Source organism: Echiichthys vipera (genome assembly GCF_963691815.1).
Source record: "Echiichthys vipera genome assembly, chromosome: 16".
NCBI lineage: Eukaryota > Metazoa > Chordata > Actinopteri > Perciformes > Trachinidae > Echiichthys > Echiichthys vipera.
Genome location: NC_139841.1, coordinates 5,945,734 through 5,957,180, shown reverse-complemented (window position 1 = coordinate 5,957,180; position 11,447 = coordinate 5,945,734). Strand labels below are relative to the sequence as shown.

General features: G+C 44.6%; 1 protein-coding gene across 1 annotated transcript; it reads right to left on the bottom strand.

Annotated features, from left to right (window-relative positions):
• Window positions 1-40: 40 nt before the first annotated feature.
• On the bottom strand, window positions 41-11,447 carry dnajc25 (DnaJ (Hsp40) homolog, subfamily C, member 25). Its single transcript, XM_083930344.1, has 5 exons — window positions 11,071-11,447; window positions 8,190-8,342; window positions 6,172-6,542; window positions 5,921-6,020; window positions 41-4,093 (listed from the first exon to the last, which is right to left on the bottom strand). Exons 1-5 carry the CDS (start codon window positions 11,416-11,418, stop codon window positions 3,971-3,973), a joined length of 1,095 nt encoding a protein of 364 aa, XP_083786470.1. The 5' UTR covers window positions 11,419-11,447; the 3' UTR covers window positions 41-3,970.

Below are 11,447 nucleotides of genomic sequence, written 5' to 3'. Positions count from 1 at the left end.
CCTTCAGCCTGTTTACGTGGGGTGACTGCTCTAACCACTCAGCTACCAGCTGCTCCAAGTTTATTCTTTAGAGTTTTCATGTGGTTATGTGCTATTTTGGCAAAAAAGCTCACTGAAATTGGGTTATTGGGCCGGCTTTATGACTGCCTAACACGTTACCATCGTCTTTTTATTAAACTGGAGTTTTTTTTGCCAATATTTTGGTGAAAATATCAGAAATGTTTTGAGGACATTCTAGTGCGAGTCCTTCATGTCATATAAGATTTGCCTTCAGACACTTTCTTACCACCTGAAAGATGATACAAAAGTATGAAATCAGGAATTTGGCAAAACATAATGCTAATGAATGTGCGTTTCCATCCACTACTGTTCTATTAAATATTAGGATGTGGGTGAATTGTGAAACAGCTGGTGATGCCAGTTCTCCAGACAGGTGCCATTAAACTAGTGATGGCCAAGTAAAGCGCCATGAGTCCACTAGATAGCCTGTGACACCCTGTTTAAACCGACGCCCTCTAGTTGGGTCAACAATAACAAATGGTTCATGAAGCACCATTTGGACGTCATTACAGTCAAACCTTAAACAATGATGGAAACGATAATATGCCCTTTTCCACACAGATTTTAACCCTGCCTTCGAGTGTGGCTATTTCCAATAAGGAGACAGGTAACACTTTTACCTTTATGACCTCAGTGATGTGCACACAATGGTACTTAAAGCTGTTCTACCTCTCCACTGAGGACTTGTTAATATTAAGAGGGGTGAGCCTTCCCTGCTTCCTCCCAAAGTCCACTGTTATGCAGGCATAGTAGAGACTTCCACCAGCCGAGCCGGCTGATTGGTTCAGTGCTCTGGCAAGCTTGAATGGGAATATCATTGAATCGTTTGGCCCTTCAAGACTTTCAAAATGTTATCGGACTGAATGGATCAAATTCTGATATTAACATGATTTATATCACAGTGATTGTTGTAACGCTCAAAAAATATATCCATGGATTTGCAGACGTCTTTATTGCCATGTACGCTCAATGGCCACTTTATTAGGCATACCTGGTGCTTAATAAGCAGTCAGTGTCAGTGTGGTCTCCTATCTGCTAGAAAGTAGTAGGTGTTGTGTGTTCACAGATGCTCTCCTGCATTCCTCTGTTGGAACCAGTGGATATTTGAGTTCCTGTTGCCTTTCTATCAGCTCCAACCAGTCTGGCCGTTCTCCTCTGACCTCGGGCTAAAACAAGGCATCTGCGCCCACAGATCTGACGCTCACTGGATCTTTTCTCTTTTTGGGACCATTCTCTGTAAAAACCCTAGAGATGGTTGTGTGTGAAAATCCCAGTAGATCAGCAGTTTGTGAAATTCTCAGACCAGCACGTCTGGCACCAACCACCACGCCACGTTCAAAGTCACTTCAATCACCTTTCTTCCCCGTTCTGATGCTCTCTTTGAACTGCAGCACATCCTCTTCCCCATGTCTACATGCATAAATGCATGTTTAGAAATTTGCGCTAACGAGCAGTTGGACAGGTGCACCTAAAAAACCCAAAGCCTTGCACACTTCCGGGGGCCTGGGGCACACGCTCTACCAGGGCGCCTCTACTGGTGTTAAGCCCGTTACATTTTTTCATCAAACTGAATTGTACATGCGGAACTTCCAATGCAGAGACACATTTACCGCAATCATTTTTTACTGATTTTTAAAAACAATGGGTTCTTTATTCCGTCTGGCAGCCATCCATTTGGAAAGGCCAGCTGTTGCCACCAGATTATACTGGCTTCAGTTAGCTAGCTAAAGAAGATACATTTGCTAGAGGAGTTGGTTAAAACAACACTGTGTCCAGCTAACTGTTAGCAGCCGATTCATTTCAAACAAGAATGTTGTAAAAGGGCCAGATATTCACACGTAGATGAAGACTGAGGCCAAGATGCATGTCCAAATTCAAAGCATGCCTAGTTACAGTTGCTAGGCGTTGTGCAGGTGCTGTTCGGAGGATGGGTTAAGCCAGGGGTCTGCAACCCGCGGCTCTTCAGCCCCTTTTCAGTGCCTACTTGTAGTTTTGTCACATCCTACGCCTACGGCCCAGCGCCTTTCCCTGCAGGTGGCTAATGTTGAGTTGGTGACCTGCAGTGCTGCTATGCTAACCGTGGATAAATCCCCCCCAAAAGAATAATCAGAGGAAAATAGTGTTGCATGGATACATTAATTTGCCTTCACATGAGGATGGCTTACCTGTAAGCTTGATATGTGGTGAGAAATTAGCGAAAAAACATTTTTTATCAAAGGTAATAATAGGAATAAAATGTCAACAGTAACTATAGATAAACCTTTATAAGCTGTGACATCAAATATGTTTTGCAGCTCCAGACAAATTTGATTTTGTGGAGGAGGGGGCAAAATGGCTCTTGATAGTAAAGGTTGCAGACCCCTGGGTTAAGCAAACGGAAGCAAACGCATCTTAAAATCTATTTATTAAAAAACCTACTTTGTTGTGTTCACATAGACTTCATGACTGTAGTTACAGAATGACTTTAATGCCACCTCGACACCAAAATGACAACAAAAAGACCAGTGAAATGTGAAACAATAAATAATATTAAGTAAAACCAAGTTATTTAAATGCAGTAACCCATGATGTAGTCACCTGAACAGCTGAGGAAACGGCAGCAACCACGATAGCAGACTCCCTGTGATAAACATCGGCCGTTGCAAAAGTTACAGACACTTGCAGCAGTGACTTTGGCTTCCATTTACACAATAAGACGAACATTTGAAATGGGCTAGCCTCTTCTTGTTAATGCTTTTTTTCTGACAGAAAAGCTTCAACAACACAAATAGGAGCTTGAGGTACCAAACAGTTGATCAGCATCCTCACTTTGCACTCTGCGTTTTTACAAGTGCCTTGCTCTGGTCCACACAGGAACCTGTTTGTCGTCTTCCCCAGAGTCGGATGAACAGATGGATATCAGTTTCATCTGTTCACCACTTCCTTCTTGTATCTTGTTTGCATGCTCATCGCCAAATGTCTTTTTTTTAAACGATATAGTAACGTAAACCAGACATCTTTGGAGTTGTTGAAAGGTGGATTTTCTTTATTTTGGTAGAGCTAGGCCAGGGGTGGGCAATTCCTGTCCTTGAGGGCCACTGTCCTGCATGTTTTAGGTTTCTCCCTACCCTAACACACCTGAGTCTAACAATAATCAAACTGTGACGAGCATCAGCTGCTCGATAACGAGGAAATCATTAGACTCAGGTGTGTTAGAGCAGAGAGAAACCTAAAACATGCAGGACAGTGGCTCTCCAGGACCGGAGTTGCCTACGCCTGAGCTAGGCCACTGTTTCCACTCCTTCCAGTCTTTGCGCTAAGCTAGGCTAAATACATGCTTGATACCCTTGTCGTCAGCCTGACTCTGGGGAAGAAAGTGAGGATTTGTTCTGAAAAAATACTCTCTGGCTCTGATTTATTCATGATAAAAGCAATAAATGCTAATACTCTACAATCCAGAGTGAGCAGGTGGTTGCCTGATGCCTTGCTCAAGGACACTACTGACAGTACTGTTGGCTGTTGCAGAGGTCAAACTGGTAGCCTTCTGGTTACTTGGTCTGATGTCAGTTATCCAAGAAAAAAAAAAATCATTTCACAAAAACGCAGGCACCAAAACTCATTCATCCATCTGCTTCAACCAGCAGGAGAGAACCAAAGACAGCTGGAGAACAAAATGTATCACTATTCATTAAACTTTCATTTTGGTTTGGTTTGAAAAACAAAAACAGCACGATGTAAAAAAATTACTCAAAAATCTGAAGCTCCAGCGCACAGTTCATTTCACTTAGTCATCCCGTTTGAGGCCCGATCGCTATGAAAATATCTCTCGCTATATAAACAGGCATAGTTGGTCTTTCTGTACAGCACACAGCATGGTGTGTATTTTGGCACTGAGGCAGGTGTGTATGTCACAGACGGGGGATTGGGGCCGTCAGTCGTCGGCGAACGTCAGCCGGCCCGGCCCCTCGTTCTTCATCCAGCGGCGGTACCTCTTCATCCTCGGGTCGGTCGCCATCTTCACCTTCATCTCCTCCTCCTGCTCCTTTTTGTGCACCTGACAGATGCACACCAGGAACGGTTACACACGCAAACTCAACTAATTACAGCGCTACACCTCAGGCCGGGCAGCTCTTTCTTAGTTCTCTCAGTTCTTTATCAGGACAGTCATCTCATGCTCTGCTGCTCTTAGTTTGCATTTTTAATCAAATACTCTTTTCATTCACTTAATAACTCCACTTTGCAGTTAAGCTGCTGTCAATAGCGTTCAAAACTCCCTTAATAGGAATTGAGAGGGTTTGTTGTCAGTGTGCTGCTGGAGACTTTTTGATTGTGAGATAAAGGAAAACAGAAGTGACAGGAAGTAGACGTGCAGCTGTTGCACAATGGGGGATGGAACAAGAAAACGACAGGTGTCTGGCATTGGCTTTGTTATGCTTGTACTTTTAAAGCTGCACCGTTCAGTGCTTACTGTATATAAGCCATGCTAACACAATAGAAAATAAGATTGTGAAAATGGTGAACCTAACTGCTAAACATCATGTTAGCATGGCCACAGAGCTATGGATCACATCCTCTTCATCCTCTAAAGGCCTTTTCAGATTGGAGGAACTTTTTTTATAGTTGTAGGAAACCCCTTTAGTTGTTCCTGCACCGCGAGAACCAGGGACGTTTTGGAGAAGAGCTGCTAACTAGCCAGAGGCAAGGATGAGTAAAATTTAACAACTTAATGCTTCGTCTGCACTCTTGTCACAGTGTAGAAAAGCACATTGCTAACTCCAGATGACTGACAATTGGCTTGTTTTCTGCATGGACATAGATAAAAGAATGGACAGCGGACGAAGCAATGGCACACATTCATTCTTATGGGAAGCTGCTAATTTTTGGTTCTTGTGAACACGGGAGGACTTACTGGATATAGTAATCTTTGAAAAAAAAAAAAAATCCAATTTCCCCGTGTGGGATTAATAAAGTAATTCTTCTTCTTCTTCTTCTTCTTTGCGTTCACGAAAAACCATCAGACAGCCCATCGGAGCCTTGGTAGGGTCTAAAATTATGTCCACCTACATTTTTTGGTAGAGGGTCTGAAGCTAATTATGAGCCTTTTGCCTGGTATCCAGAATATTTTCCCGAGGGGATCTCCTCTCCCCTGCTTGCATGGGAGTGAATGGGCGAATGTGCTTCCGGGCACAGGACCGCCACACAAACGGGTGAGTGCCGCAGTAGCGCGCTTGGACACTAAGCCCATGGTGGCATCCGATGAGAGTGCCTGTCTCGGGACCTGATTTTCTGTAACCAGAGTAGCATGAAGGTTTGGTGGAATTAGCAAATAAAGCCAACTAGCTAGTCACCCGCTGCTAGTAAGCTAGCTACCCCAACAGCGAGCTGGTGGCCAGTGGCGGTGCCAGGTCTAACGGTCTCTCTGCCGCAAGGAGACTACTTTACTGGGAGAGCAAACGGCAGCTCCAGCTAGTTATATAGCTAGCTAGCTAGCTGTCTGTCTGTCTCGATAGAGAACTGCAGCATTCTTATTGGTGGTGCAAATACAAACATAGGAAGCCCTTGAAGGTATGTGGTTCTCAGGGTATTCCTGAGAACTGGCAGTCTCCAGAAGAGTTTGGTTCGAAAGCGCCTTGCGAAGATGAATACAACTCTTACTGATGTGGGTGTGCAAACGTTTTGAGTGTTTATAGGATGAGGAAATGGATGGAGTCAAAAGGGAGGACAAACTAAAAGGAAAATAGAAAGTCAAGAGGGAAGAATTGAAAACCCGTAAGGATGAATCAAAAGGAAGGGAATAAAGAAAGAGGTCTAAAATCTGGATAAAGGGATGGAAGGTGAAGGGATGCAAAGAATTCTAGAGGGAGAATTTGAAGTGACAAACCTCGTAGTTTTCTTTCAACCAGAGTTGTTTTTCCAGGAAAGACTGTTTGGTGATTTCCTCCAGGCTGTCAAACTGAGACTGAGACATCTTCATGTTCCTCCTGAGAGTGGAAACAAAGAGCGTGCTGTGAGCTGACCTGAAAACTGGGAGGCTGCGGAGGTATAAACAGGTGCCTCGATTCATCTCATTCATCCAGGAAGTAGAGCAGAACGCTGTACTGTATCCAGGTTCAACTTTCCGTTAGGACTGACCTGATCATGTAGAACTTCTCCTCCTCGCCGTACTCCTCCCTGCAGACGGTGAAGCGGTAGATCCAGGAGACGTACCATGTCACGTAGTTGGTCAGGTAGTAGGGGAAGAGCACGATCTGGCACAGCAGGATGTCCGACAGGTTGGGCTTCTGGTAGCCTCCTTTGATGTCGATCTTGGTTTTGATGATGTCACGGATCACCTCCTCCTCCTGCTCCCGGATCTCCTCTTTGGACCGGCGGTTCTTGCCCTTCTCCTTGGTGCGGTTGAGGAGGCCCTGCTGCTTGGCGATCTCTGTGGCCTGGATGCGGTACTTGGGGACCGTCACCAGGTAGTTGATGGCTTCGTTGTAGCTGCTGTGCCAGCTGTAGTACTGGATGAGACACAGGGAGGTAAGAGGTATGTGCTAATGGGGTTTTACCTGCCCGTTTTTACCCTGTGTTATGATTCAAGACTAAAGTAATACGAGAATCCACTTTTGCTAGGGTTGGGCAATAATTCTTGCCTGACAGGACTGTCAACTACACTTACACTTCGTTTCCATCTTCAGTCGGACATCGCCTGCACTGTCACTGATTTCCCCTAACCCAGGGGTGGGCAATTCCGGTCCTGAAGAGACACTGTCCTGCATGTTTTAGGTTCCTCCCTACCCTAACACACCTGAGTCTAACAATAATCAAACTGTGACAAGCATCAGCTGCTTGATTACGAGTAAATCATTAGACTCAGGTGTGTTAGAGCAGAGAGAAACCTAAAACATGCAGGACAGTGGCTCTACAGGACCGCAATTGCCCACCCCTGATCTAACCAATCAGGATACTTCTGGTCCGAGTCAGGTCACTTCAGGTTTAGCGCTATGCTATCTTGAACAGAGGTAAAATGATTTAATTGTGTGGCTCTTCTAGACTTTCCTAAATGTTACGGGACCATCAGTTTGCCGATGCTGCTTCGCTCAAAACTATTTATCCACCGTTCTTTTTCTTAAATTTTAGATTAACAATAAACATTACATTTATAACAAATGACTTATAAGTTTATGTTGGTTTTCAGGGTGAGACATATTTTGACTGACTAACATTTAGATAAACAACAATAACGATCATAATAATGAACAGAAACCAAACTACATTACACTGTAATGTGGAGGTCAGACTCTGATTGAAAAACCCTTTCACAGAGCACAGACTGAGGCTCTGAGTCCTTAAAAAGGAGGAGGAGCAGACCTCTGCTTCCTCCTCTCTCCAAACACATGGTAATCCCCACAGTGCATCTCCTCTGTTGTGGCGTTATACACAGGCCGGTCGCCAATCTTGTCGGCCCTTTCCACTTTGTATTAAAACGTATTTTTATATATATATTTTTTTTAATCGTCCTCCTAATCCTCTTTTTGTTCTGTTGCAGCCAGCGGCCTCTTCACGCAGCAATATGCAAACACATTTTTTATTCTTATTTTTCGTCGCGTTTTTTATTTTGAAAGTCTAAGAAAACGGCAGAGCTTGCTTAGCAACAATAGGCTACCTGATTGGTCAACAACACACAACACTTTCTCAGTGTTGTGTTGTCTTATTGGCTCCACGACAACGTGGCAGGTAGATTGACAGTTTTTCACAAAATAAAGGTTTTTGTTGGAGTGCCTTGGTTCTTTAAAAAAAATGCTAGTACAGCAGTGGTATAGACACAGCGGATATTCTATCAAATTATGAACAGTAAAAACCGTAAATATACTATTTTCATCGGTGGATTAATCCACATTAGGAGCTCTAGTAAGAGGATACATTAATTCTGTCTGCACATGGAATTGGATGACGATAAAAAAACAAATATTTTTTAGATTACGTATTTAATAGAAAAGGCTGGTCATTTATGCTATGAGAGCCGCTGCGATCTCGGTTTCTGTCAACAAAAAACGTTCACACACTCCGTCTGTGATCCGCAAAACTAGAAAAATTAAACATGGATCTGGAAATACGGACAAAGGTGTGTGTGTTTGGAAACCTGCTGCTGGAGGCTGCGGTCGTACCTGGAAGATGGAGATTGCACAAATGGTGACCAGGATGACGATTCTGACATCCACTTTGGGGGTGAGCTGTCGGCGGTAGTAGGTGTAGTAGTGCTGGTAGTACTCCTCGGGATGGTCCAGCATGTAGTCGTAGTCCCGCCGAGTCTCCTCATCCTGCACACACAGACAGGGAGACATTTCACGATGTTGCTAACAAAACACTCGAATGCGCATGTGAAGTCTTACTGTTTTTTTTCTGCTTCTTGTCTTTTCAGTTTGGAGATTTCTGTCAATAGCAGCAGGTGTTTCTCGTCTTTGACATATACGCCGTTTGCTCTTGTCTCAGTTCCTAATAGTTCCCTCAGGTGCTGATATTGCTGAGGAATACATTCTGTCCGTGCAGCACTTTTACACTGGACGCGGAAACTGAACCAAACATTTGAACATCTGCCCGCATCGTTCCGATAATGACATCGAATGACTGTAACGGGCACTGCAGCGGCATTTTCTACCATGGGGCGGCATGGTAATCAGACAATTCCTTATTCCATCTACGGTGCCTCCTCCAAATAGTGTTGATGAGCAAGACACTGAACCCGTAACCCATGATTAGCAGTGTATGAATGTAGGCGATAATTGGACATTATCATTTATTGTCTCTCAGTGAGATTGTGATGTGATAAAAAAGGACATCCAGATACACAATAGCTTCATCTGATCTGGCAGTAACACATACTCACTCAAAGGTCTCAAAAAATCTGATGTGAAATATTTTAAGTTGATATTTTACAGTAAAAAAAATGTTTACGTGTTAAATTCATACAGCAGTATCGAAAAATAGTCTTTACCATGTGGTGATTTCATATAGACTATTTCTTTATTTATTGAATAACCAGAAAACATTTTATATTGCGACATCCTTATCGAGATATGAAAATGAATTGAAATGGAAAAGCATCTTTTGGCCAGATCATCCAGCCCTACACTGAGTCTGTTTCTATTTAATATTGTTGCGACACCACAAACTGACCACTGAGCGTTTCGTTACTTTCATGGATCTTATTTAGCTCCTTGATCAAAAAAGACATGTAAATCTTAGGTTTTATAAAACATGAATGGATTTTTTAACTTGGAACCTTATTTGTACAGCAGCTTTTGTCACACATAAAAACAAAGCACCAATGGGCTCATTCCTTTGGGATTGACTTTGCTAATCCACTTGGATGGACTTTACTATGAGAGGAGCTGGTACAGGGGCCAGTAGGTAAGTCTTTAAAACACTCTTTTAATAAACTCTGGCTTCTCTAAATACGTTGTTGGTGTTTTGTTTTGTGTGTAGGGACTCTTCTCATACTGCTGCAGAGGTTTGCTGTTATTTTGAGCAGTATTAGTGGTTAAAAAAGTTTTAATGTCCGCTGCACCGATCTAACCCCGCTGCTCTGATCCGACCCCGCTGCTCTGATCCGACCCCGCTGCTCTGATCCAGCCCCGCTGCTCTGATCCAACCCCGCTGCTCTGATCCAGCCCCGCTGCTCTGATCCAACCTTGCTGCTCTGATCCGACCCCGCTGCTCTGATCCGACCCCGCTGCTCTGATCCAACCCCGCTGCTCTGATCCAACCCCGCTGCTCTGATCCAACCCCGCTGCTCTGATCCGACCCCGCTGCTCTGATCCAGCCCCGCTGCACTGATCCGACCCCGCTGCACTGATCCGACCCCGCTGCACTGATCCGACCCCGCTGCACTGATCCGACCCCGCTGCTCTGATCTAACCCCGCTGCTCTGATCTAACCCCGCTGCTCTGATCTAACCCCGCTGCTCTGATCCAGCCCCGCTGCTCTGATCCAGCCCCGCTGCACTGATCCGACCCCGCTGCACTGATCCGACCCCGCTGCTCTGATCTAACCCCCTGCTCTGATCTAACCCCGCTGCTCTGATCTAACCCCGCTGCTCTGATCCAACCCCGCTGCTCTGATCCATCTCCGCTGCTCTAAGGACCGTTACAGGAAATCCTTCCTACCCACGGCAATAAGACTTTTCAGTTCATAAACCTCCGTCAGAGCCTCAATCACCCACCTGGACTAAAGCAGATCTGGAAATTCGTGCACACTCTCTGTCCACATATTCATAGTTTAGTATTTTTTAGTATCAGTATGTATATTATACCCATGCTACAGATCCTATACATATCATATATTATATCATATATTGCATGTACATATACATTAGTATTTTCTTTGACCACTGCACCTTACTATTCATTTATCTCGCTTGATGTCGTTCTTAGGTCTGTCTTAAGTGCCCGTGTTTTGTTCTGTGTGTCTACTTATTCCTTATAACCACATATTTTGATTTTATCTTATTTTTATTCTATTGTATCATATTCAGTTGTACCAGATTGCTGCAACAAAATTATTTCCCTTTGAGGATGAATAACATATCTATCTATCTATCTATCTATCTATTTATCTATCACAATGAACCATCAGTCCCTCCATCTTACTTAAGCACAGTAAAACATATGCCTATTGAATAATAATTAATTTCATGAATATAAATAATACATCAAATAACAGAGCAGATACGTAGACACTGTGACGGACCACTACAGTAACACTGCAGCATTAGAGGCCCACCTACAGTGAGCTGATCGGTCCCATATGGACAGAAAAGGACGTCGCAGGAAGCAGAAGTTAACACGTATCGTGTGACAGAACATTAGAACGACATTATAAGTGATATGTTAAAATAGGACATACGTCAGTCCCTTTGTGGAGTATTACGAAGGATAACAACTGCACTCATAAGACAACATATCATTAATAGTAGAGGGGAATTAGTGTTATTGTTGGACAGAGTATACATTAGGAGTATCTTAAAGAAAACTGAAGTCTCCGACAGACCTTTAACGTCTCGTAAGCGGTCGCGATGAGCAGGAACTTCTGGTGTGCGGACTCCCGGGTCTCTCCCTCCGAGCCGGGATCTCCCGGCCGGAACCGGTCCGGATGGTACCGACGGGCCAGCTGCCGGTAAGCCCGGGCGATCTCTACTTTGGCGGCCTCCCTGTTGACGCCGAGCACGTCGTAGCAGACCTCCGTGCCGCAGTAAAGGCCCTCCACCAGCGCGCCGACCGCCGGCAGAGAGGACACGGCGAACAGGAGCACCGCCAGCCGCCACCAAGGCTTCACCGTCCGCTGACACCCAGGAAACCCTCCGCCACCGCGGCGGCACCGCTCCGTGGGCGCAGCCATCACTGTCGACCTGGCTGCTGGAGCCCAGG

Coding starts and splice junctions, on each gene's coding strand:
- dnajc25 (XM_083930344.1), bottom strand. CDS start 11,418: ATGGCTGCGCCCACGGAGCGGTGCCGCCGCGGTGGCGGAGGGTTTCCT. Junction 8,343..11,070: donor CCGCTTACGAGACGTTAAAG/GTCTGTCGGAGA, acceptor CTGTGTGTGCAG/GATGAGGAGACTCGGCGGGA. Junction 6,543..8,189: donor GTGCAATCTCCATCTTCCAG/GTACGACCGCAG, acceptor TGTCTCATCCAG/TACTACAGCTGGCACAGCAG.